The 27,812-nt window shown below is 45.5% G+C and overlaps 2 protein-coding genes across 3 annotated transcripts; one reads left to right on the top strand and one right to left on the bottom strand.

Moving 5' to 3' along the window:
• Nucleotides 1-238: 238 nt before the first annotated feature.
• LOC143509288 (uncharacterized) lies at nucleotides 239-7,684 on the bottom strand. Its single transcript, XM_076997859.1, has 2 exons — nucleotides 5,838-7,684; nucleotides 239-5,376 (listed from the first exon to the last, which is right to left on the bottom strand). Exon 2 carries the CDS (start codon nucleotides 5,358-5,360, stop codon nucleotides 732-734), a length of 4,629 nt encoding a protein of 1,542 aa, XP_076853974.1. The 5' UTR covers nucleotides 5,361-5,376; nucleotides 5,838-7,684; the 3' UTR covers nucleotides 239-731.
• Nucleotides 7,685-10,859: 3,175 nt separating this feature from the next.
• chfr (checkpoint with forkhead and ring finger domains, E3 ubiquitin protein ligase) lies at nucleotides 10,860-27,163 on the top strand. 2 transcript variants are annotated; one of them, XM_076997858.1, is made up of 18 exons: nucleotides 10,860-10,953; nucleotides 11,748-11,891; nucleotides 13,039-13,138; nucleotides 14,124-14,233; nucleotides 14,389-14,445; nucleotides 15,501-15,698; nucleotides 15,968-16,114; nucleotides 16,210-16,378; nucleotides 16,509-16,663; nucleotides 22,371-22,533; nucleotides 22,637-22,779; nucleotides 23,416-23,532; nucleotides 23,619-23,702; nucleotides 23,831-23,901; nucleotides 24,014-24,101; nucleotides 24,572-24,679; nucleotides 24,759-24,831; nucleotides 25,211-27,163. In XM_076997858.1, exons 2-18 carry the CDS (start codon nucleotides 11,780-11,782, stop codon nucleotides 25,251-25,253), a joined length of 1,938 nt encoding a protein of 645 aa, XP_076853973.1. In that variant the 5' UTR covers nucleotides 10,860-10,953; nucleotides 11,748-11,779; the 3' UTR covers nucleotides 25,254-27,163. The 2 variants fall into 2 exon arrangements, with proteins under 2 accessions (XP_076853973.1, XP_076853971.1); XM_076997856.1 differs by lacking the exon at nucleotides 10,860-10,953 and adding an exon at nucleotides 10,977-11,131.
• Nucleotides 27,164-27,812: the final 649 nt, after the last annotated feature.

The following is a 27,812-nucleotide window of genomic DNA, read 5'->3' as shown; positions in this document are numbered from 1 at the left end:
GCCTTCACGTCCTCAGCCCTTTCTCTGTGATCTCTAGTTGCGTTTCTTGTGTTTAGTTCTGCATGTTGCAGAACGTGGAGGCGGACACAAATGCTGAGGAGAGCGAGATTTATTATAGGAAATTCCAAACTCTGAGTTGAACAGAATAGCGCGGGTCAGATCATTCAAAGAGTCAGAACATTGAACGAGTAACGACATACCATGGACGTAATTTTGATTTCAAAAGTGGGGGTGTGGAGGCTACCCTGTAAGCCTCGGCTTGGACTGAAGGTGTTCTCAAACTCAAAGCCATAAAAGAAAGGTGAAGTTCCAGCCAAAAGTATCCTTCGAGGTTGTTCCTTCTTTATTGCAACAAAAAATATGGTTAATACAAAAACTAGTTCACCTTAGTGCTGTTGAGTGCATTAAAAATGTGCTGTCTTGGCTGGTTCCCCACGGCTACGGTAAGAACCGTGTGTTCCCCAGTCCAAACCGTCCTAATTACTCATCACAGGCACCTGCCTTTATACCTGTGACCTAAAGTGCTCCCCCAAGTGAGTAAATCAAAAAATTACACTAAAAACCTACCTATACGTGCAGATAAGAAATGGCTCCTACACCCCGGCCCCTAATTGTGAGAGAATATCAAACCACAATTACCCATTTAACCTAAGGAGCCATTTGTGCAGAGCTAAACTAAATTAGTTCCTAAAACTAAGTATCTTCTCAAGCATCCAGGTCTACCCATCATCTCAACCATCTATATCATCATCTTGGGTCTTGGAACTTGGGACTTCGGCTTCCATCAAGAGGCATATCTTTGTAACTGGCCTTTCCAGTTGCCCCGTTTTTGTTCTCAACTGGACTGAACGCACATGGCCTCTCTTGTCTGGATACGTCTGTGTGACTCGTGCCATCTGCCAGGACCCTCTTGGAGCCAACGGCTCCATCACAACCACGATGTCGCCAACGGCAAAGCTTCTCCTTGGCCTCATCCACTTATGTCTCTCCTGGAGCAGCGGTAAGTACTCCCTCACCCAGCGTTTCCAGAAAAGGTCAGAGAGAAATTGCACCTGTCGCCATCTTCTCTTCAGATACAAGTCATCCCTTTGGAACAACCCCGGGGGTAGGAGTGGCTTTGTCTTCAGGAGGAGAAGGTGGTTAGGGGTGAGAGCTTCCAAGTCATTGACATCTTCTGAGGCCTTCGTGATTGGTCGACTATTCAAGATTGCTTCGATCTCACAAAGAACTGTGTGGAAGCCTTCATCGTCCAGGGTTTGAAGTCTGAGTGTGGAGGCCAGGACACGCTTCACAAGCCGGATCAAACGCTCCCAAACTCCGCCATGGTGAGCGCCTGCTGGAGGGTTAAAAGACCACGTTAGCCCATTTTGTAAAAGATCATGCTGGATCTTGCTGTGGTCCAACTTTGAAACGGCCTCCCTTAACTCCCGCTCAGCTCCAATAAAGTTTGTGCCATTATCAGAAATTAAATGAGATATTTGACCTCTTCGACACATGAACCGCCTAATGGCGTTGATACATGAATCAGTGTCAAGAGCATAGGCTACCTCAAGGTGGACTGCTCTACTTGCCAGACATGTAAACAAAACACCATAGCGCTTCACTCTTCCTCGGCCTTTCTTCACTTCCACTGGGCCGAAATAATCCACACCTACATTGGTAAAAGCGGGCAGGTCTGACACAACTCGTTCCTCTGGGAGGTCAGCCATCTTCTGCTGCCCCATGTTTCCCTGGATGCGCCGGCATTCTGTACATTCTAAAATGACCTTCCTGCAAGCAGAGTTTGCATGAGTTATCCAATATTTCTTTCTGAGAAAGGACAACATGTGATTACGACCTGCATGGCCAAGACATTGGTGTACATGTTTCAAGATGAGTTTAGATACATTTTGATCTTTAGCCAGAATAACAGGGTGCTTCTCCTCTTCGGGCATTGCCGCCCTACTGAGCCTACCTCCAACTCTCAGCATTCCATCTTGCAACCTTGGGTCGAGCTTATAGAGATCGCTGCTGCGTTTCACAGACCTTCCTTCTTGCAGTGCAGCAATTTCCTCTGGAAATTTCTCTTGCTGATAGAAGCGAATAATGGCTTCTTCTGCCCTCTGCAGATCGGCTGTTGTTAATGATTCGCCAGAGACCTTTATTCTTTCTTTCTGGAGCTCAGGTTTAAGGGACTTTCTCTTTTGTGACGATGTTAAAAGTATACCTCTGAATTTAAGAATCCAAGCAGCAGATCTCTTTAATCTTTTAAAATCAGAAAAGTAGTTTAAAAATATTTGTGTTGCATTCAGTGGTGCCTGTACTACGAGGGCACTCACCAGTGATTCCCTTTTCACTTCAGGGTCTTCCAAAAAGACCATAGGCTGATCTGAAATGGTAACCGGCCACTCCTCTTCCCCTTTTAAGAGAAATGGAGGTCCCTTCAGCCACCTCTCACAGGCCAGGAACTCTTCAGCACTCAGCCCTCTGGATGCCTCATCTGCCGGGTTCAACTTTGTGCCAACGTATCTCCACTGTGCAACACTGGTCAATTCTCTAATAACTGCCACCCTATTGGCTACAAATGTATGAAATCTTCTGGTCTCATTGGCAATATACTTTAAAACAGTGGTGCTATCTGTCCAGAACACTGATGGCTGCAAGTCAAGCTGAAATTCTCTTCTCAGCATCTTGTCAAGGCGGACAGCTAGGACAGCAGCAGTCAATTTAAGACGGGGAATGGTTGTTTGCTTTAAAGGGGCTACTCTGGCCTTTCCTAAGATGAAAGCAAGACTCACTTGGTTCTCCTTGTTCTCCATTCTGAGGTAAGTGACGGTCCCATAACCATACTCACTGGCGTCTGAGAAGTGGTGTAGCTGCATAAAGGTAGGTTCCCCAAAGTTGTTGGGCTTCATGCAGCGATTCACTTTGAACTCAGCCACATAATGCAGATTTTTAAGCCAGTTGGACCACTGCTTAGAGAAGACCTGGGGTATATGGACATCCCAGCCGATGTTCAACCTGCACATCTCCTGCAGCATTCTCTTCACTGGCAATGTGAGTGGCGCAAGAAACCCTAAGGGGTCAAACACAGAGGACACAACAGACAATATGCCACGTCGTGTGGGAGGGCGCTCTTCCAAGGCTAACCTGAAAGTCAGGACATCAGCATCAATACACCAATGCAGGCCAAGAGCAGTCTCAACAGCATTTGCCTTTTGATCTAGATCAAGTCCCCTAGTGGTCTTTGATCTCTGGGCATCTGGAATACTGGCTAAGACTTCACTGCTGTTGCTTGTCCACTTCGACAAGTGGAACCCCCCTTTAGCACATGCTGCGGTCAGCTCACTCACCATCTTCCTAGCCTTTGCCTCTGAAGACACGGAAGTCAAACAATCATCCATATAAAAGTTATGCAATATTGTATTTAGAATGCATGGTTCAAAGTGATCTTTGTAATCTTGTACAATTCTTCTCAATGCGTAATTTGCACAACTAGGTGAAGACACTGCTCCAAAAAGGTGCACCTTCATTCTGTACTGCATAGGCGCAAGTGTGAAGTCACCATCAGGAAACCACAAAAAACGTAAAAAATCTGTGTACTCTGGAGACACTCTCACCTGATGGAACATAGCTTGGACGTCTGCCATCAGCGCTACACATTCCTTTCTGAATCTGGTGAGTACACCAAGCAAAGTACTGGTGAGCAAGGGACCTTGCAGGAGCTGGGAATTGAGTGAGATTCCTTGATAGACAGAGGCACAGTCAAAAACCACCCTAAGAGTTTTCTTCCTAGGATGGTATACCCCATGGTGGGGTAAAAACCAAAGCCTGCCATCAGACCTATTCAGCTGTTGACATGGCACAGGCTCAGCATAACCACTCGCAATGACTTCAGACATGAACTCAGTGTATTCTTGATGGAATTCTTTGTTCCTTTTGAACTTTCTTTGGAGACTAAAGAGACGCTGCTCTGCGACACAACGATTGTCTGGAAGTGTAACTTCGGCAACCTTGAAAGGCAAGTCAAAGCAGTAGTGACCCTCATCCTGATGGATGGATGACTCAACAATTTGCATAAACCTATGATCTTCCCTGGACAAAGAGGAATCATCTGCTATAGCTTCATTGAAATCCTGATTGTATTGAGCAATCAACAAATCTTGTAGCTTGGTAACTGAGATCCTATTGACAGTGACAGCCGGACAATCATACCTGCCCTCATCTTCCCTGCCTCTCAATGGACCACTCACGACCCACCCCAGTAGGGTCCTGATTGCATATGGCCCCTCCCCTTGGCTATTGATCACTTCCCAGGGTTCCATAAGCTTCTGTGCATTGGTACCTATAAGTAATTCGACATCTGCCTCCAAACTAGGAATATTAATGTACTTGAGATAAGCCCACTCTTCCAGATCTTCTTGACTAAGAATGTTTTTCCTGCTTACCGGCATGGCCTTTTGAGTAAACACTTCAGGCAAATCCAGAAATGTTTCTTCATTCAGGCCAGAAATCTGAAAGCCTTTAAGTGAATAGGTGCTAACTACTCTTTCTTGGCCTAGGGTGCGAAGCAGAATGTTAGTTTTAACACCGGAGAGATTCAGCTTCCTCATGAGTGTCTCAGTGCAGAAAGAGGCTGAGCTCCCAGGGTCAAGGAAGGCATAGGTGTTGATGATGTGACTGCCAGACTTTGCCTTCACCCGTACAGGCACAATGGAAAGGACACATTCATCATTCCCGGCCCCTGTATGGGCACATGTCTGCAATGACACAAGAGCATTACTAACTGAAACATGTGGCGTTTTAGAATCAACATGTAAAATAGTCGGATGGCTCTTTGCACACACAGCACAAGTTAGAGGCTTATCGCATGCCTTACTCATATGACCTGGCATGAGGCAGCGAAAGCAGAGTCGATTTTCTTTTACAGCATCAAGTTTTTCTCTATGTGTCATTTGCTCAAGAGCAGAACATTTAAGCACTGAATGTTGGCCTTTACACACAAAGCATGCTCCATGGTCATACTTCTGTACAGGTGGACCCTTACGCTGATGTCGGGGTGCAAAGGAATTTGATGGTCGGGCAGCATCGACAGCAGCAACGGTAACATGCCCTCTTCCAGAAGGCCTGGCCTTGAACTTAAGGGAGGTGTGGTATGATGGTGTGCCCTGCAAATCTCCAAAGAGAGGGTCAGACATAATTTTCACCTGACGTTCAATAAAAGTCACAAAATCAGCAAACATGGCCCTTGTGCCACGCCTCTCCTGAAGGTCACATGCAACCGCCCTCCATCTCTCCCTCATCTTGTACGGCAACTTCATCATCATCAAGCGCAGGTTGGATGGCACGTTCATCTCCTCCAGATACTGCAGATCTTCCATTACATTACAGCAATCTCTTAGGAAGACAGACAAAGACTGCAAGGCGTTAACATCATCAGGTTTCACCGTAGGCCATTGCACAGCCCTGTCAATATAAGCTGCCGCAATCTTCATTTCATTACCAAAGTACTCCTTTAATAAATGTTTCGCTCTGGTGTAGCCTTGACCAGGTGCCATGTTAAAGCAGCTCCTAACGAGCTCTCTTGGCTGCCCTCTTGTGTACTGATCAAGGTAGTACAGACACTCTTCTTTGTCAGAAGTTTTCCTTTCAATTGCCTGTTCAAAAGCTCTGATAAAGGCGGCATACTTCAATGGGTGTCCATCAAACTCCGTAATAACTCTAGGTGGAAGAGAGGCTAGAGCTTGATTATGAACCAGCTGAGCCGTGATGTTATTCTGACGCTGCATGAGATCATACACTGTGGGTAGATGGTTATGAGGGAGCTGGTGGTTACCAAAAGACGCGGCATGGCTTGCCTGTGTCCGAGTAGATGGATTCATACGTGCAGATGGCGGTAGCTGATGCTGCACTGGGACTGGATTGTGGCTCCTGGGTCCACAGTTATCACTCAATACGGCCGGTCTACGTGATGGTATCTGCACTGTGGGTAAAGGGTTATTAAGCCCATATGAAATGCATTTCTCTTTAGGCCTCACCACCAGTGAAGCTACATTATCCTGGTGGAACACCTCAGGCTTAGGGTGCCAAACAGGAACATTAGATGACTGTAACTGTGCATGAAGATAGGCGTTCATAGCATTGGCTCCCTCCCCCTCATCATCATCATCATCACCACCACCATTTTCTAAGACATACAACTTGGCTGTATTAGCTTCCAACTTTGCCTCCATTTCCAACCGTTCCTTTTTTCTCCTCAGTCTTGCCCTCTCAATTTGCAGAACTTCTTCCTCAGCATCCAAATCATGCATCCTTTTTAAGACAGCAGCAGATTTTAACAGAGCAGCCCTTTCAGCCTTTGTTTTTATATGCACTGAAGAGATGCGGGAGGATTTGGAACATGCAGACAGCTGGCTTTTGTGTCTGGAACCTTTACTTGAAACGTTCGAAACGCTGTCCTCTGGCCTTACCTCTGGTGCTACGTTTTCACATTCCAATTCAGTCATAGGAACTGCATCCGCCAACCATCGACACACATCGTTTTCGAATTTTTCAATTTCCTTAGTTTTTTCTATTAACCAGCTTCGTTGTGTTTCGTATTCAGAGTCAGGCATTGGCATTTCTAACAGAGTATTCTGGATCTCTATAGCTTCCTTGCACAGAGCGGTAAATTCGCTCAAATTCCTCTTGACTTGGCTGATCGTGCGAGAAGTAACCTTTACCGAAAGCAGCTCATTTATCTTTGCTTTTATTTTGCCTGCTTGCTTAAGCTTTGATTTCCGATTCTTCTGTAGGTTCTCGCATGCCATTAAAAAACCCTTTGTAGTTAACATTCTCACACGTTTTTCTAATTCTTCAACTGGACTTTTTGGTGTGTCGGCGCGCTCCGATGTGGGAGCGGCGGCCGTAGCCTTGTCAGACTTATCTGTCATGTTGCGCAAAGCACACACCAAGCGCAAACCCACTAGGTAAGCCTTTAAAATTAATTGTTTGAAGGTGACGCTGACAACAGTTGAGATCTCTACAGCACAGCACTTTTACGCAACAGCACGGTGAATAAAAATAAAATTGGGCAATGCCACTACGCCTTTTATCTTTGCAAAGTCCACATCGAACAGTCTCAAAAAGATAGTGTCACCCACCAGTTTATGGGAAGCAGCTTCATCTTTCATAGACATAAGTTTACTCACTCGCAGCAGATCATCAACACCAGTAGGCACCGCAACAAGCAAGTAATCCAATTTCCTATGACGGTTACAAACTTCCAATTCATGCGGGCGTAGTTCTTAGCAGATCCTCAACCTTTGATGTACGTCCATTTAATGAGCCACGCAGGTTCTTACGTTGTGGAGGCTACCCTGTAAGCCTCGGCTTGGACTGAAGGTGTTCTCAAACTCAAAGCCATAAAAGAAAGGTGAAGTTCCAGCCAAAAGTATCCTTCGAGGTTGTTCCTTCTTTATTGCAACAAAAAATATGGTTAATACAAAAACTAGTTCACCTTAGTGCTGTTGAGTGCATTAAAAATGTGCTGTCTTGGCTGGTTCCCCACGGCTACGGTAAGAACCGTGTGTTCCCCAGTCCAAACCGTCCTAATTACTCATCACAGGCACCTGCCTTTATACCTGTGACCTAAAGTGCTCCCCCAAGTGAGTAAATCAAAAAATTACACTAAAAACCTACCTATACGTGCAGATAAGAAATGGCTCCTACAGGGGGGGACATAGATTCGTCGCTATTTAAATATTTGGTTTTAACCGTAAAAACTGGGGGGGACCAAAGCCGGCTTTTGAAAAAGTGGGGGGGACATGTCCCCCCCGTCCCCCCCAAAATTACGTCCGTGCGACATACTAACACTAGGAATACTCACAAAACCAGGCAGGGAAAACGGAACAGGCTGGAACAAAAGGGGAAACACGAATTACAAACACTAAAGCCAGAGAACTTTCAGAAAGATACATGAACTGCACAAAATACGCGATGAGGGACAAGGGAGACACTGGGACTATAAATACACGGGACTAAACTAAACACAGGTGAAGACAATGATAACACGGGCGTGGCAGACGAGGGGAAACCATGGAGACAAACACGCAGGGAACGACACAGACATCAGCCAGAAAGGATGAGAACAGAGAAAAGGTCTGTGGTCTCCACCTGTAGATCCACTCCTTTATAGGGGGTGTCTTGCTAATTGCCTCTCGTTTCTAACTGTTGTCTGTTCCATTTGCACAACAGCAGGTGAAATTGATTCCCAGGTGATGTTGCGTCCTAACTGAACAGGTTGGTTTCACAGAAGTGTGGTTGACTTGGAGTTATATTGTGTTGTTTAAGTGTTCCCTTTTTTGAGCAGTCTATTGTATAATAGTAAATGATTTTCTCTCTCTTTCTCTCTCCCTCAGCCTCCCCCCCCCCCACCCCCTCTTTTTCTCACATGGCATTTCAGTTTCAGACAGAAGCAAGAGCTTCTGAATTTTTTTTGGAGGGGGACCTATAGTTTAAATATGAAACAGTGGATGTTTAAACCAGAACATTCACTTCATGGGCTTCTAAAATTCCAAGAGAGTAGATCAGTTCTTTTTTTTTTTGAGTTTTCAAATTACATTACTGCCATAGCAACAACTGGCAATACACACACACACACACACACACACACACACACACACACACACACACACACACACACACACACACGCACACACACACACACACTCACTCTCTCTCTCTCTCTCTCTCTCTCTCTCTCTCACACACACACACACACACACACACACACTGATGCCCTTGGACCAGGGCTGAGTGGGCCAGTACAGGCCCAGTCTGTGTGTTGGATCAGAGAGGGTGTGTGTGTGCGTGCTTGCGTGTGTGTGCGGGTGTATAAAATGTGAATATCTAAAGCAGGGCCGGCGCCAGAACATATACAGTGAGGGGCGTCAGAAAATTTCGGGGGGGCGAACGTAAGTTGTTGAGCGGGGGGGGGGGGGGGGGGGGGTGCGTGTAACGATTGTCGAGCGGCACCATGTAGCGATTGTTGTAAAATAAATGGGTCTTATTTTTTTCATTGAGGGGGCGGGACACCTCGCCATTCGCCCCCCCGTGGCGCCGGCCCTGATCTAAAGCCACTGACAAGTAAAGTGAATAGTGATTATGCCAGTACAGTGGCTCCTGTCAGTGGTGGGATACTGGGATACATTAAACAGGAAGTAATCAGTCAGTGGTGGGATACTGGGATACATTACACAGGAAGTAATCAGTCAGTGGTGGGATACTGGGATACATTACACAGGAAGTAATCAGTCAAGTGGAAGCAGTAAAATGACAAGTGTAAAGATCTGAGTGACAAGGGCCAAATTGTGATGGCTAGACGATTGGATCAGTGCATCTCCAATGCGGTACATCCGGTCTGATTCTGGTTCTGTTCTGGTCTGCAGTGATTAGTACCTACCAAAAGTAGCATGCGAGTATGTTGGGTAAACAAGTTAGCATTGTGGGTATAACATAAGAACAGCCCAGAACAGAACGAAAGAAAAGCTAAAACCATAATGAGATCGTTAACTCAGTCTGTGTCTTCATTATTTGTTGACACAGTTTGGTATGAATCCTCTCTGATCTCTGTATTCTCCTAGCCTATAACCACTAGCAGCAGAAAAAACACGTGGAAGATTAGCACCTGCTCATCAGGTGTTCATAATTAGTTACAGATGTTCAATTACAGATAATCTCCAGGCTCCAAAAATATGGTCTGGCTTCACAGACCACCTTGCAGGTGTTAAATTGTATTTTTGTTTTTTTTTTGCACCTATAGGTATAAATCAATTTGCATATTTACTAAGGCGACTGCACAGACTGAACATGGTGTTTTGTTCTAATTTGAAAGCTGTGATTTTCCGGGGCCAATTTTTCCAAATGAATTCAGCAGGATCAAAGTAATCAGATCAGATAAAAAACAAAAAATGATGTTTTTAATAGATCTCAAAATTTCTTATCCTTATTACTTGGTTTTATATTTTGTAAGCCAATCCAAATTTGAATCAGGCTTAAATTCCACATGTGGGATTTTCAAAACTGAGCTTTTTTTTTTCTTTTCTTAAGTGACCAATGATCTTGAAACAGCTCCATTTAATGAAATTTATCTTTCTGGTCAACACAGCATTGTGGTATGTGGATTGTTTTGCTTTTAAATTTCTATAAATTCTGTGGAATGAATGGAGTACTCATGGCAATATAACAATGTCTCTTTTGTGAGAACACATTAACTTATAAGTGTTATTACCAGGACACGGGTTCATGTTCCTCCTGTGCAGAGTGTGAGGAACATGAAAACATCGCTCAGCACATCTGCTGTAGAAGAACTCCAGCAAACCTGAACATATTTGTCCAACAAACTCAACTGGGTGTGATGTTCAGATATTCACATGCTTTGGGCCTCACTGGACAAACCACACATGGGAGAAGTGGTGTGAGTTTACATAATTGAGTTGAGTTGATATTTTCTTATGACATGAGTTTTGGTAATATAGAGGATATAGGCTATATTATTCATATAATATGTAATAATTAGTTGTTCGATTAGTTGTTTATTTTATTTTATATGATTATTTTACATCGAGTACACAGCATTCATTGGCTAAATGTAACAAACTGACTCGATTTACCTAATTTTACGCCACTTTAGTCATTCTGTATTGTGGTAATAGGCTACTTCTCCCACCGCTATGTGCGTTTGTTTGTGTGAAGTGAATCTTTATGCATTATATTCATGGTCTCTGTACTCAGTTCTCTTAAGCACCGCTACCCCAGCCAGAATGTTAAACGTCTAGTCTGGTTGTCTCAAGAGGCAGCTCCTCATTTCTCCTGTTTTCTATGTCGCAGACATTTCAAAGCATCGTGCACCAGTCCGTCCTTCTTACAGGGAGTTCCTTTCGTGATCCCGGTGCATTCCCGGTTCATACCCGGTACATTCCGGCTACATTCCCGGTACATTCCCGCAGTCGGTCGCGCCGCCCCGTCCAGCTGGTGTGTGTAAATACCTCCGCTGGGCCGGAAGTACCACACTCGCGTACGTTCACAACCGTAGGGACGGAAACGGAGCGTGTGGCGAGCACACGGTGTTTACACGTTAACGTCTGGGGCTCCGGTTGAGATTGTCCTTCAGGTGCGGTTCTGTTTCATCGGGGCTCTTTTGAAACGGGACGTGGTTCGTATGTTTGTGAAAACATCGCGGCCGCAAGCCAACGCAGCTGGGAGAGTCAACACGGGCGAACGGCCCGTTAGCCGCCGTCCTGTCCGGTTGTTTTATTCGTTATTGTGTTATCCGTACGGTATGATTAACTGTCGCAGGCTGAAAAGGCAGAATAACGTGAATGTGACATTTTTTGCATGTAAAAGGAGGAAATGTTTGTCCGTACAAGTCGCTGCAGTGTCGTTTCCTGGATATGCAGACGGGGGCTGTAACTCACGTTTAGTTACTTTAACTCGCGTTTAGTCGCTTTAACTCGGGTTTGGTCGCTGTAACGCGCGTTTGGCCGCTTTAACTCGCGTTTGGCCGCTTTAACTCGCGTTTGGCCGCTGTAACGCGCGTTTGGCCGCTGTAACGCGCGTTTGGCCGCTGTAACGCGCGTTTGGTCGCTTTAACTCGCGTTTGGTCGCTGTAACTCCGTCAATTCCGTTAAGTTACTCATAACCGTCGGGGCTCGTCGTCTCTATGTGGATACAGCTTCCTGTGGACGCCTCGTTACACGTTTCTAACGTTTTTCTAATGTAACGGACAGATGACATAACGCAGTCGGGCGAAGGCGAGCAGATGGATCCCGAGGGCGGACGGCGGCCGTGGGGCAGACTGACAAGAGTCGGCGCGCAGACAGACGCCACGGTGCTGCTCATCAACACGGAGTGTACTGTGGGCAGAAGAAAAGGTGAGAGAGTATTATATATAGGCTATTCACTTAATGTCATATTAGCATAGCTAATGTACTGTTGGCAGAAGGTGAGACAGTATTATATATATTCACTTTGTCATATTAGAATAACTAATGTACTGTCGGCAGAAGAAAAGGTGAGAAAGTTATAGGACTAGTGTTATATATATTCACCTAATGTCATATTAACATAACTAATGTAGAAGAAAAGGTGAGTGTGGTATCTCCATCTCCAGCACTATTATATGTAGCGTTTAATGTAACATTAGCATAATAAACTAGTTAATGTCATATCAGCATAACTAACTAGTTAATGTAATATTAATGTAAATGTAATACATTAAAGTTAATGTAACATAACTAACTGAGCAAAGCTTCAAAAAACTAGCAGAGGTTGCTTTTTTCACATTCCTTTTTTCATGAAAAGCCCAATCAGGATTTCCATTAAGACTATTTCCAGTTGACAAATTCTTGGTAAATATTTAGTTTAGCTTTTATTTAGCCTTTATGCAACGAGTTTTCTGGGAGACGTTATAGCTGCTCTAAATACGTTATAGGCACTCTTGCCCAGTGTCTGGGTTTTATTCAGAGAGTTCATCATGTGTACAATGCCCTCTTTAGGCTAGTTCAACAAACTAAGGCAACCCCCTCTCTGTTCTAACAAAGGCGTCTATTGAGTACATGCGTCTGGAATATTAAGTAGGTTTTTGTATGGCAAGGGTTCTGTCTCCGTGACTGTCTACGACTGTCTGGTTTTAAAGACTTTTATGTCTGCCTCCAAACTTGAAATGAAGTAATAAAAATGTCTGTCTGGCTTAGGTGAATTAATTCAATGAATATCATGGTACATTATTATATATTATTTTTGTGTGTATGTATATATCTTATATATGTAAGTCTAGTTAATGTTAATTATTGTGTGTGTGTGTGTGTGTGTGTGTGTGTGTGTGTGTATACACACCCCCCTCATGCTCCAAACAAGCATTGTTAAAGGGGGCAAAATAAACGGGCCCCTGGAGAAATTTGTGCCAGAAAGGTTTTAATTAAAAGTTGCTTTCTGAAGACAGGATTGTCGTAGACGGTCAGAGGAGGAATTCTGTCATCCTGATCCTGAGATCATCTTGACAGTTTCGTTTTCTTCCAGGCTGTGACCTGTCCTTCCCTGCTAACAAGCTGGTCTCTGGGGATCACTGCAAAATCATGCAGGATCAGACCTCAGGACAGGTGTGGCTTGAAGACATGAGGTGAGTGATGGCCTACACATGCCGGAGGCTTGTCTCCGTGTAGGATCTGTAGGGTTATCTCCGTGTAGGATCTGCAGGGTTATCTCTGTGTAGGTGTTTTGAGGTGTTTAAGCTAACCAATGAATCAATCAATCAGTCACCTTTCTGTTTTCAACGAGTAGTTTAATAGTCAGGGGAAGTTTTACATGAATCACGTAAACAAAAATGACCACATCACGGACTCCGTCTGTAATAAACAAAAACATTGTGTGGTTTGTGTGCAATCAGACCTGCAGTCGGTCCGGTCCTCGCCCATAACTGTATGGTGTGGAGGGGGAGGGAGAGTTCTGTCTCGATTCACCCTCACAGATCTTTGCCTTCTGGTCATTACTGTAGCTGAACCCCCCCCCCCCCCCCCCCCCACTCAAACACAGAAGTTGTTTGGTGAAGCGACGTAGGACTGAATGACATCTGCTTATTCACACAGTGATCAGCGTTTAAGAACCCTATAAAACTGTTGGCCAGGAGTCGTGCTGGATGAATGATCTCCTCATAATTCTGATCTACAGATTCTGTTTCTCGAGCATGATCAGTGTTTTTTCTTGATTATAAATGATCGTATGGTGCTGAGCCCCATTTTGGGAGACATTAACTGCTAGGTGGAGCTGAAGGCACCACTCGGAGCACCATTGTTCCACCAAGGAGAAACACCCCAGACGGCCTGTTGTGTCCTTCATGCAGATGTGATCTGTAGTGGGTTTGAGTGCACGGTGCACTCCCTGCTGGGTCGTGTTTCAGCCATATTCCTGTTTGGGGAGATTCCCAGTTATTCTCTGTAGTCTTCATACAGCTGCCCTGCATGTAATGACTTTTAGTAGTCGTTGCATTTGTGTGCTGATGTGTGTGTGTTGTGGTGTGTGTGTTGCAGCACTAACAGTACGGTGGTAAACATGTTTGTTGTGGTGTGTGTGTGTGTGTGTTGTGTGTGTGTGTGTGTGTGTTGCAGCACTAACGGGACGGTGGTAAACATGTCCAAGCTGGTGAAGAAGCAGAGTCATCTGCTCCAGAATGGCGACGTCATCTACTTTGTGTACCGCAAGAGTGAACCTGAGCAGAGTAAGAGAGTGTGGGGGAGTGTGGCGTGCACTGGGGGGGTGGCGTGCACTTAGGGGGGGTGGCGTGCATTGGGGAGTGTGTTTTGATGGACTGCTTATATACTGTTATGACGTGGCCGTGATAACTGGTCATTACTGGTGGTGTTGCTTTTGCAGATATCGCATATGTGTATGAATCACTTGGTCCCAGACGAGACCCTGAGGACCACGCAGGTGAGGACCACGCAGATGAGTGCTCACAGTGGATCGGACAAAATTGATCAGAGAGATTTTTTCTGATTACTCATGTCTGACTACATGATTATTCTGGCAATACTATAAAGCAAGGTCGATAACCCATCATGCTGCAAATGCACAAAGCGAATTCATCAAAATGACAACGTGTTTGCCACATTTTGGAAATGCACTGCAAATTCAGAAAAGATGCAAATCACAATACAATGGAAGTGTTTCTGGAGGAATTATTTTAAGCAGGGTCTCTGTAGGTTTTTAGCCAGAAATAAGGGTTGTGTTATACAGTATTTCATTATGTTGAACGGCACTGATTTAGTAAAACTCTTTAAATGGAGCTAGCTATTTAGATAGTTGTGTTAAATTAGATTTTTAAATACCTAGCTGGCTTTAAAAAGCTTAAGTGCCATTCAACCTAACGAGATACTATATAACACAACTCTTGTTTCTAGCTAAAAACCTAGTGTTGTTACTTTTTTCTCTTACCAGTTTGCATTTTGTCGTTTTGAGACATACTGCATGATTTAACTTACTGTCATAAAATTGCTTACTTTTCACTTGGTAGTTACTGCTTATATCATGGATAAGCTAAATACCTAGCTAGCTAGCTAGCTAGGTATTTAGAAGAAAATAATGCTAAAAACCCTGATTAAAATCCCATTTAACAACATTTTCTGTATAAATAGCTGACTAGCTCTATTTAAAGAGCTTTACTAATTCAGAGTCCCTCAAAATATTTCCTCCAGGAACTGTTGTGGCTTCTTCCGCTGTGTTGTGACTGGATTTGTAGCGCATTTCTGAAATGTAGCGTACGCGTTGTCATTTTGACGAATTTGCTTTGTGCATTTGCAGCGCTATGGGTTTTGTCGGCCACCATATGTTCCACATAAACACAAGTAACACAATAATCAGTCATTACAAATGAAGAATGGTGAGGTAGCGTGGCCAGGTGAAGCAGGTGTGATGGGTCAGGTGAGTCCTTCATCACTGTTGACCTGTTTCTTAGCTGCTGTGCTCTTGTCTGTAATTGTGTCAAGAGTCCACAAGGGTGGGGTTCTCCGTCGACTACGCCTGCGTGGAGGCGGATCCGGCTCCTGTGGAACCTGTCAGGCTGCCGACCCCCACCCAAGAGGGGCAGACTCGGCCCGGCTATGAGGAGTCCCGGCCCTCCACCTCCACCTGCGGCCCCCACCTCTGCACCACCTCCACGCTCACACTCCCCGCTGCCGTGTCAGGTGAGTGGGGCTTCAGTGGGGCCGTGCAGTTTAGTATTTATTTTGCAATAGCCATCATATCAGTCATAATCATATTATTATTATTTGATGAATATAAACACACTACTAACACTATGTCCTGTTATGGGCAACGGCAAATGGACTTGCTGTGACTGTGTAATCTGATTTGATGGGTGTGAGTTTAAACGTTTTAATACCTGCGTAGGTGGATGTCTGCATGCGCGTGAGCTGTAGTCCAGATCTGAGGAGACTGTTACTCTGGGTTGCAGGTTATGGTGATGTGAGGTCTGTAGACAGCTCTTCTGAGGTGAAAGCAGGTGAAGTAAGAACCAGGGCGCAGACCTGCCCAGGGGCAGAGACACACACGGAGGAATGCACAGAACCGGCCCGCAAAAGACTGAAAACCAGTGACTCAGGTGAGATGATACTCTTACTCCTGCAGGTTTAGACACAGTATGGCACTGCAGGGGTGTAAAATAAAGCCCCGCCTCTTCCTCCTCCTCTCTCTTAGTTAGCCAATCCGTGTTCGCTTCCTCTGTGGGCGAAGCTGCTGTGGGTGTGGTCACACCGGCTGCCCCGCCCACTGCAGCAAAGGACAGTGGGGAGGGAGCGCGGACAGACAAGATGGAGGAGTCCCTCACCTGTATCATCTGTCAGGACCTCCTGTATGACTGTGTCAGGTGTGTAGGGTCAGCAGCACACACACACACACAGTGGAATGTACTGCAGTCTAAAGGTGTTCTAGACTATAGCTGTAGAGTATTAAAGTGAAGTTTGTGTGTGTGTGTATGTGTGCGTGCGTGTGTGTAGTCTACAGCCGTGCATGCACACGTTCTGTGCTGCGTGCTATTCTGGTTGGATGGAGCGCTCCTCTCTCTGCCCCACATGTCGGTGTCCTGTGGAAAGAATTCGCAAGAACCACATCCTGAACAACCTGGTGGAGGCTTACCTGCTCCAACACCCAGGTAAACACACACACACACACACACACACCTACCTTACCTGCTCCAACACCCAGGTAAACACACACACACACCTACCTTACCTGCTCCAACACCCAGGTAAACACACACACACACCTACCTTACCTGCTCCAACACCCAGGTAAACACACACACACACCTACCTTACCTGCTCCAACACCCAGGTAAACACACACACACACACACACCTACCTTACCTGCTCCAACACCCAGGTAAACACACACACACACACACACACCTACCTTACCTGCTCCAACACCCAGGTAAACACACACACACACACACACCTACCTTACCTGCTCCAACACCCAGGTAAACACACACACACACACCTCACCTGCTCCAACACCCAGGTAAACACACACACACACCTACCTTACCTGCTCCAACACCCAGGTAAACACACACACACACACCTCACCTGCTCCAACACCCAGGTAAACACACACACACACACCTACCTTACCTGCTCCAACACCCAGGTAAACACACACACACACCTACCTTACCTGCTCCAACACCCAGGTAAACACACACACACACCTACCTTACCTGCTCCAACACCCAGGTAAACACACACACACACCTACCTTACCTGCTCCAACACCCAGGTAAACACACACACACACACACACCTACCTTACCTGCTCCAACACCCAGGTAAACACACACACACACACACACACCTACCTTACCTGCTCCAACACCCAGGTAAACACACACACACACACACACCTACCTTACCTGCTCCAACACCCAGGTAAACACACACACACACACCTCACCTGCTCCAACACCCAGGTAAACACACACACACACCTACCTTACCTGCTCCAACACCCAGGTAAACACACACACACACACCTCACCTGCTCCAACACCCAGGTAAACACACACACACACACCTACCTTACCTGCTCCAACACCCAGGTAAACACACACACACACCTACCTTACCTGCTCCAACACCCAGGTAAACACACACACACACACACACACCTCACCTGCTCCAACACCCAGGTAAACACACACACACACCTACCTTACCTGCTCCAACACCCAGGTAAACACACACACACACACACACACCTCACCTGCTCCAACACCCAGGTAAACACACACACACACACACACCTCACCTGCTCCAACACCCAGGTAAACACACACACACACACACACACACACACACCTACCTTACCTGCTCCAACACCCAGGTAAACACACACACACACACCTCACCTGCTCCAACACCCAGGTAAACACACACACACACACACACACCTACCTTACCTGCTCCAACACCTAGGTAAACACACACACACACACACACCTCACCTGCTCCAACACCCAGGTAAACACACGCACCCCCACCTGCTCCAACACCCAGGTAAACACACACACACACACACACACACACACACACACATGTGCTCCGACACCGAGGTGTTGGCTGGACTGCTGTGTGTGTGTGTGTGTGTGTGTGTGGGGGGGGGGGGGGTCGTCAGTCAAGTACAAACTTGGCTTGAGTTTGGCGTCCACCTGCTGGATGATGATTGAGGTGTTTTTCAATCAAATCAATCAATCAAATTTTATTTATATAGCGCTTTTTACAACAGTTGTTGTCACAAAGCAGCTTTACAAGTGCCGAGTCCTAGCCCCCAGTGAGCAAGCCAAGGGCGAGAGTGGCAAGGAAAAACTCCATAGTTTTTTTGCATGGGGAAGAAACCTTGAGAGGAACCAAGACTCAGGGGGAGAACCCATGCTCCTCTGGCCGACACCGGTCACCATGACAACAACAACAATTTAGACAGAAAGAAATAAAGAAAAGGAAAAGATGTAGTATTGTCCATCATGGTGTAGGCTTATCCGGTCAGGCAGTAGGTGGCTGGCACTGGATAACTCGCTTGTCTCTCCTCATCTCATTTTTCCTCGAGCAGGCGGACAGCCATGTTGAGAAAATAAAACAGGGAAAATTAGCTCTGTATGAGGACATATACAGGACAGATGAAATTAAACACATTTCTGGAGTGTGGCAGCAACTCTGGCATTAGGTTAAACTATTACAGCCTAGCTAAAAAGGCAGAACCAGAAGGTAACGTAGGCTTGGGGGCATTCTGAGACAATGGCATCCATCCACTGCACTGTCAACAAACTTGAGTGACCACGAGCAGTGACAGGACGACAGCACCAGCACCCCAGTCAACCATAAAACCCTTCGTCTATGAACCCCTGGATCTGTACCTTTATCTAAGGGGGGGATGTTAATTATTTTGGGAGGTTGTTCCAAAGCTGGGGGGCCTTATAAGAAAAGGCTCTTCCCCCTGCTGTTACCTTGTTAATTTGTGGAACTAATAAAAGACTAGCACCCTGTGATCTTAGTTGACGTGGGGGTTCATAGTAAGAAATAAGTTCCTGGAGGTATTCAGGAGCAAGCCTGTGCAGTGCTTTATATGATAATGATAGAATTTTAAAATCAATACGAAATTTAACTGGGAGCCAATTGCAGGGCTGATAGGACTGGTCTAATATGCTGAAATTTTCTAGTTCTGGTCAGAACTCTGGCTGCGGCATTTTGAACTATTTGAAGTTTATTTAGATTCCTATTTGAACATCCTGACAGTAGTGAATTGCAGTAGTCTAATCTAGAGCTAACAAAGGCGTGCACCAATTTTTCTGCATCATCCTGTGATAATGCATTTCTTAATTTGGCAATGTTGCGGAGATGTAGAAAAGCTATCCTAGTAGTATTATCTATGTATTTATCAAATGATAGGTCGGAGTCGAGTATGACGCCTAGGTTTTTGGCTACTGTGCCAGGTGTAATGGGATAGTCTGCAAGATTAAGCATTAAATTTGGAATTTTTTGTCTTGCGGCCTTAGGGCCCACAAGGAGAACTTCTGTTTTGTCCTCATTTAGTTGGAGGAAGTTTAGAGACATCCAGCATTTAATATCTCTTACACAGGCCTCAATTTTTCCTAAACTGAGTTTGTCATCAGGTTTGGCTGATATGTAATGTTGAGTGTCATCTGCATAGCAGTGAAAATTGACACCATGTTTGTTTATAACTGTGCCCAATGGTAGCATATATAATGTAAATAATAGTGGTCCTAAGATGGAGCCTTGCGGGACCCCATATTTAACTATTGTACGTTTGGATGGAATATTATTGAGCTCAAACTGATAGCGATTTGTTAAGTAAGAATAAAACCATGAAAGGGCTGTGCCTGAGACTCCAACCCAGCGTTCTAACCTTTCTAGCAAGATCCTATGATCAATGGTGTCGAAAGCTGCACTAAGATCAAGAACCACTAACAGTGATACATAGCCTTGATCTGATGCAAGGAGGAGATCATTTGTTACTTTAACTAATGCTGTTTCAGTACTGTGATGGGGCCTAAAACCAGATTGGAACTTTTCAAATATGTTGTTCCTATGCAGATATAGGCATAATTGCTGGACAACAGCTTTTTCTATGATCTTGGATATAAATGATGTGTTTGAAATGGGTCTATCATTAGATAGCACAGTCGGATCAAGATTTGGTTTCTTGATCAGAGGTTTCAACTTCAACTTTGTTTATTTATAAAGCACTTTAAATCAATGCTATTGGCCAAAGTGCTGTACACAACTAAAAACAAGATTTAAAAACAAGAAGCAAACAAGTCATGTGTATACACATACAACACAAAGACACACACACAGGACAGTTATTAAAACAATAAAACAAATAAGAGCCAACATCTCAGACTGAGTTAAAAGCCGCAGAGAATAAATATGTTTTAAGAGAGGATTTAAAAGCAGAGAGTGATTCGGCCTGCCTGATGTACAGGGGAGGATCGTTCCATAGTTTTGGGGCGGCGACTGAAAAGGCAGGATCACCTCTCAGCTTCCTCTTTGTTTTTGGGACAGCCAATAATGACAGAGCGGCTGACCTGAGTGAGCGTGAGGGGGTGTATGGGTGGAGCAGGTCAGACAAATAAGGAGGGGCGAGGCCGTGAAGACATTTAAAACAAAATAGCAACATTTTAAAATCGATCCTAAAATGAACTGGGAGCCAGTGAAGCGAGGCTAAAATCGGCGTAATATGGTCACGTTTTTTGACGCCAACTAAAAGACGAGCAGCAGCATTTTGGACCAACTGTAGTCGGGTAAGTAAAGTCTGGTCCACTCCCACATAAAGTGCATTGCAGTAATCTAAGCGAGCTGTGATAAAAGCATGGATTAAAATCTCAAAGTGATGCACAGAAAGAAATGGCTTCACTTTGGCCAATTGTCTTAAATGATAAAAGCTCGACTTGACAACTGATTTAATCTGTGCATCAAGTTTAAGATCAGGTTTAATAATTGCTAATTTACATGATTTGGGCATGTGACCTATTGTAATGGATGAGTTAACTATAGTTAGAAGAGGTTCAGTTACAGCTGGTAATACCTCTTTTAATAACTTTGAGGGAACTGAGTCTAGTGTGCAGGTAGTACAATTTAAGGAAGAAATTATTTTCTCTAATTCTGATTGTGGGAGTGGATGAAAAGCATCAAGTTTTTCTCCCGGTATGTAATTTAAATCAATATCAACCAAACCAGATGACATACCAGTTGTATTGCTAATAAAGGGTTTTATATTTTGTCTAATATTCTCTATTTTATTATCAAATAAATCTATAAATACATTACTAGTGAGGTTTACTGGAATCTGAGGTTCTGTGCCTGCTTGATTTTTTTGTAAGTTTTTTTTGAAGTTCTCAGTTCATTACTCCCAGACTGTAAACGAAAGCTTCCCAAACATCCCACTTGCTCTTTAAGTGATCAGATTGGCATTATCGTTCTGACTTCCACCACACATTTTGGCTTCTTGTTCATTGTGATGATGGTTTATTGTTTGTGTATTGTGATGATGGCGTGAGATGTCTGTGGTGGAGGAAGTACAGACATGACCACTTCAGAACCCGGCAGGCAGTTTGCTACGAGCAGAGGTGCGGGGAGCCGTTAGGGAACCTGGGCTACTCCTAAAAAAAAAACACACAACCGCAGAACCCCAACGTCATGTGGAACATAGCAGCCCTGAGTGTCGGCCTAGTGTGAGGTAAAGTGTGAGGTAAAGGGTGAGGCAAAGTGTCGGCGCAGTGTGAGGTAAAGTTTCAGCACAGTGTGAGGCAAAGTGTCAGCACCATGAGGTAAAGGGTGAGGCCAAGTGTCAGCGCAGTGTGAGGTAAGATGTGAGGCCAAGTGTCGGTGCAGTGTGAGGTAAAGTTTCAGCACAGTGTGAGGCAAAGTGTCAGCACCGTGAGGTAAAGGGTGAGGCCAAGTGTCAGCGCAGTGTGAGGTAAGGTGTGAGGCCAAGTGTCAGCGCAGTGTGAGGTAAGGTGTGAGGCCAAGTGTCAGCGCAGTGTGAGATAAGGTGTGAGGCCAAGTGTCAGCGCAGTGTGAGGTAAGGTGTGAGGCCAAGTGTCGGTGCAGTGTGAGGCAAAGTGCCGGCACAGTGTGAGATAAGGTGTGAGGCCAAGTGTCGGTGCAGTGTGAGGTATCGTGTGAGGTAGTGTCTGCGCAGTTTGAGGTAACGTGAGGTAAAGTGTCGCCACAGTGTGAGGTAATACTGTGCTGTACGCAGGAACGAGCTGCACACGGTCCCGTGTCCTCACGTGTGTCCCTTGTCCTCACGTTGTGGTGTAACTCTTCCTGCTCCCCAGAGAAGAGTCGTAGCGAGGAAGACATGAAGAACATGGACGCCAGGAACAAGATCAAACAGGACATGCTGCAGCCTCGCGTGGAGCGCTCCTTCTCCGACGAGGAGGGCAGCTCCGACTACCTCTTCGATCTCTCCGACAACGACAGCGACACCTCCGACATGAGGTCTGCCACCACACCCTCCCTGTGGGCCGTGAAGATCTCTTCAGGGAACGCGTATGTAGCGAGACGCTAACAGGTAATGACCGCTGAGTCACTCTGCCCACAGTCAACCCTTCATGACGTGCCGGCAGTGCCCAGGGTACCGCAAGGACTTCAGCTCCGCCCCCTGGCTCTGTTGCTCCACCCAAGAGGCGGGGTCAGCGAAAGCAACCGGGGACGGCCCCTCCACCTCCTCTGATACCTACACAGGTAAAATGTGACCTGCACGTAATCAGTAATACGTGGCCACCAGCTCTGTTGACCGCAGCATACACACACACGCACACACACACACACAAAAGCTGTTCTATATTTCACCAGCAGATGGCTGAGCCTGAATGGACCTTAGTATTCACCATTCCAGATCTGGTCTCGCTCACCCCTGTGCTACAGGGAGTGAGACCAGGCCATTCAGCTGACCAATCAGACAAAGTGGACTGTACCTTACGATCCATAACACAAATGAACAGGAAGAATTCAGTGAAAAGGAATTAAGCATCGATTGTATACCAAATGATTCAAATCAATACACGCTACACGCAAATATGATCTAATAAAGTGTGTGTGTGTGTGTGTGTGTGTGTGTGTGTGTGCGTGCGTATGTACACAGACTGCAGTCTCCTGCTCCTTAACTGCTCTTTTATGCGTTAGAGATTTTGTCAAATAAAAGAGATAAAATGCCGGACATAAAATTCTGCCCCTTGGCTTGTGATTTTTTTTTTTTAATGGCCTTGTCCACTATAGATAAATCTAACCTCTCTGTCTCTGTCTCTGTCTCTGTCTCTGTCTCTCTCTCTCTCTCTCTCTCTCTCTCTCTCTCTCTCTCTCTCTCTCTCTCTCTCTCAGACCCTCAGGAGTATAAGTGTGCCCCTCAGGCCGGTCATCTCATCTGTACCTGCTGTCTCCAGCCCATGCCTGACCGGAGGGCGGAGCATATCGGCCCCCAGAGCTCACCACAGCACTGTGAGTCGGCCTCACCACTGCCAATCACAGGACAGCTGAGTGTCACATGACCTGATTGGTGCTTCACTGTGCTTCCTCCTCCGCAGGCATGGTGTGTCAGAGGCCTTTCTGTCATCTGTACTGGGGCTGCCAGCGAATCGGCTGTCAGGGTTGTCTGGCGAGGTTCAGCGGTAATTCTGATTGGCTGAAGCATCACCAATAGTGTTTGTGACGTGATGCACAGCCTCCTCACACTCAACTAGCTGCCGTGTTTTTGCTTAGTGTCATCAGAAACAATTCTGAGCGTGTGTGTGTGCAGATCTGAACCTCACTGCGAAATGTCTGGACGGAGTTCTCAACAACAACAACTATGAGTCTGAAATCCTTCAGGTAGAGAAATCCACTTCCACCTGAACAGAACAACCGTTTTGATGGTGCTGATCTGTCTGAAATTGTCAGTTTGAGATCTTCAGACTTTGACTGTAGTTTTGTTTTCTCTCAGAATTATCTGAACACCAGAAGAATGACCTGGAAAGACATGCTGAAAGATGCACTAGAGGCCACTCAGCAGGAACTCTACCAGCTCTCTGGTACACACACACACACACACACACACACACACACACACACACACACACACACACACACACACACCCACCCAGCAGGAACTCTACCAGCTCTCTGGTACACACACTCACACACACACTCACACACACACACACACCCACACATCCCACCCAGCAGGAACTTTACCAGCTCTCTGGTACACACACCCGCGCACATACACACACACACACACACACACACACACACACACACACACACACACACACACACACACACACACACACATCCCACCCAGCAGGAACTCTACCAGCTCTCTGGTACACACACCCGTGCACACACACACACACACACATCCCACCCAGCAGGAACTTTGCCACCTCTCTGGTACACACACATCCCATCCACCATTACATAATCATAATCTAATGACTAGATGACTAGAACTAGTATCTCTCTCTCTCTTTCTGCCTGTTTCTCTCTCTCTCTTTCTCAGATTACCGCATCAATGCAAATTCCCTCTTGTGTTACTGCTGTGGACTGCGTTCTTTTAAAGAGCTAGCATACAAATACAGAGAAAACATCCCTGCTTCTGAGCTCCCAGGTAATGCCCCCCCCCCCCCACACACACACACGGTCAGAATTTAACCCTGCGTACTTAGGAAGTGTTTGTTTCCCTGCAGCCACTGTGACCTCCAGACCAGACTGCTACTGGGGACGCAACTGTCGTACACAGGTCAAAGTTCACCATGCCATGTAAGTGTGTGGGTGCTGCTAATGGAGACCCAGCAGGTGTGACGTTTACTCAACTCGTTTCAGCTTTCGTTGTAGTTTTGTGAGGAATGAAAATGTAGTGACCTGTTCCTGAATCAGTTCAGCACATTATATTGTGTTGCAACTCCTAGCAGGCAAAATACGTTGTGAGCAAGTATACAGGACTGTCTACTGCTAGCGCATTCGCTAAATTGTCTAGTTTTGTAATTCTTTATTTGGCCGGCAGAGGGCTTAGCTCAGTGTTCAGCCTCTTCGAGGGTCGAGGTCTCCTTTACACTGACCATTATGTCTGGATTAACTGAAGTTAGGGTGAAAACAAGGTGTTATCTGTAAATAAATCAAACCTCTCTTTCCTTTTTAGGAAATTTAACCACATATGTGAGCAGACCCGGTTTAAGAACTAAAGCAACGGAGGCTGCTACGATTTGTCTCCCTCAAACGCACAGGAGCCACACCCCTAGGGGAGGAGCCTGATCAACACCTACCAATGAGGCTTGAGCATATTAAGGCTCTGGGTTTAGCTCTTTTCTTCTCTAGCTAGTTAATTAGTATCACTATGCGTTTTACTTATGCAAGGTCGACGGCGTGGGCGTTGCTCCTGTGTGTCACTACTGCTGCTGCACTTTTTATGAATCTATGAAAGTTCATTCAGGTTGTTGCTTGTACAAAATCTGTAGTTTAAGGGTTTCGTGTTCAAATCGAATTGAATTGGCAATCAGATCGGATGTCTGCGCTGTGAATCGTGCCCGGTGTGGGCAGAGGCAGTCAGGTCATTGTAACCCTCCACATAAGCCATGTAGAAGAGCTCGTTTAATGTTCCTGTATTGGTCAACTAAAACTTTTGTGCCTAATAATTGTGTGTGAGATCTGGCGGTGACGCTGAGGGTGTGTGTTCTTCTGAAACTGGAGCTTCAACACTTTTACTCTAAACTAGACCGCATGATCAGCGAGGAGCCCGGTGCTGTCTGCACACGGACATGCCGCCACATCTGATGCGTGAGGAAAGTGGATTGTGGATCGTTAGCGACGCACGCTACCGAAGCTGACGCTCACCTGTTTCTGCAGCTCTCTGGTCCACTGCAGTCCTGTTAGTATTATAGGTGTGTGTGTGTGTGTGTGCGTATCTGTGTGTGGGAGCTTGTGATATGGGGTTGAGTGAGTTGTTGTGTGTTTCTTTGCAGAGGATAATCAACTCTGATCTGTTTTCCACACACTAACCTGAGGCAGTTTGGTTAAAGCTGAATGAAGTGTAAACCTGCAGCCCTTTGTGGTTCTGTCTTTACACATGTGGTCTTTACACACGTGGTCTTTACACACGTGGTCTTTACACACGTGGTCTTTACACACGTGGTCTTTACACACGTGCCAGTGTACTCCAGCCTAGTTACCCGTCAACATTGCGCACGGTGAGGTCAGGACAGCCCACCCTGTGGTCATGTCGTCTAGGGAACAGATAGATGTGGTTCACCAGGTTGATTAGTTTAACTGACCTTTCCTTCATCCTGACGTGAGACGGCGAGCACTGTGTCGCTACAATATCACCGTCATGGCGACGCCGGGGCGTGGTTACATGGCCTTACTGAAGAGGTCTGCGTGTGCTGAGAAACGGATGTGAGCTCCACGTGAACCACGTTAATGAGTCTGTATCCAGTAGTACTGAAACAGAAGGTGTGCGTTGTTCTTCCAGAGGTCTCAAATGCTGAGTTCTGAGTTTGCAGTAGCTGTTGTCAGATGTTTAGCTGCAGAGTCTAAGATTTGGGGCCTGACGTTGCCTCCAGAATGCACTGTTCCTTCCGTGTGTGTGTGTGTGTGTGTGGAGGGGTCGTCTCACACTCCACAGCATTCCTCTGAGGTTCAGCTTAGTGTCTGACCTCCAAACCAAACCCTGTGCTTCTCTCTCTCTCTCTCACACTCTCTCTCTCTCTCTCTCTCTCTCTCTCTCTCTCTCTCTCTCTCTCTCATTCCACTGAGGAGCTCAGAAGGGCGTCTGGTTCTGGCGTTTGCATTATTTGAGAAGGGAAATGATGTACTCCACGTTTCTACTGCTCACCTTCCTGGTCAAAAGGGTCTCTGTACTTCTACCTCACAGGGGGCATCACAGAACAATCCTGTTCTTCTTGTACTCGTAGTTCAGCAGGTTTCAGAGTAGGCAGGTTTGAACAGAAGGCATGTAGACTAGTGCTGTTTGAGCTCAGTGTCTGTAGAATTTATAGTGCCTCTCTGGATTAGCGTTGTTGAAAAAGAAAATCCTTAATGTTCTGTAGAAACAATCTAAACACAATGTACTGCACTAATAAAGATTCAAATAAACCTTCATTGGATTTACTGTGTTTTTGTAACACTCTCATGATGTAACACTGTCTGAACTGACATCCTCGGAAATGCAGAAAAGCTACAGGTATGTGGGGTAGATATTTAATAGAAGTAATATTCCAGAAACAGTGTGTAGAGATGGCGTGTAGTGTTGATCTACACTCTTGGAACTTGATGAATAGATGTAACCCAGGTTATAAACCAGGATACCATATTTTAATATGTAAGCTGTTATTAAATATTATTATTTAATTAAGAAAAAGTTTTCCAGATATTAATACAAAAATGACAGAATAATATTCTTATTTGATTTATTTTGAAAAATTTCCATTGGGTACACTGAATCCAGCCAGCCAATCAGGTGGCTACTCGGACAGAAGGGGAGAGTTTGTTCCCGCTGACAGAGATTTCGGTTCTCGTTGCATCTTGCCAGCAGACAAGAGTGAGGGTTCTCCTGCTGCAAGACAGATAGCAACGAATTTAAACATTTAAAAACAAGTGAAATAAGTCTAATTAGATATGTATTAACCTGTTGCGAATCAGAAACTGAGGGAAAGTATTTCGTCGAGGAACGACGAACATATGACACTTGTACTGGTAAGCAGAAATGCTAATTTTGCATTTGTATATAGTACAGAAGCTAATGCTAG

This window comes from Brachyhypopomus gauderio, chromosome 3, assembly GCF_052324685.1.
Source record: "Brachyhypopomus gauderio isolate BG-103 chromosome 3, BGAUD_0.2, whole genome shotgun sequence".
Taxonomy (NCBI): Eukaryota; Metazoa; Chordata; class Actinopteri; order Gymnotiformes; family Hypopomidae; genus Brachyhypopomus; species Brachyhypopomus gauderio.
The sequence above is the reverse complement of the archived record's forward strand: the minus strand, read 5'-3'. Positions and strand labels throughout refer to the sequence as shown.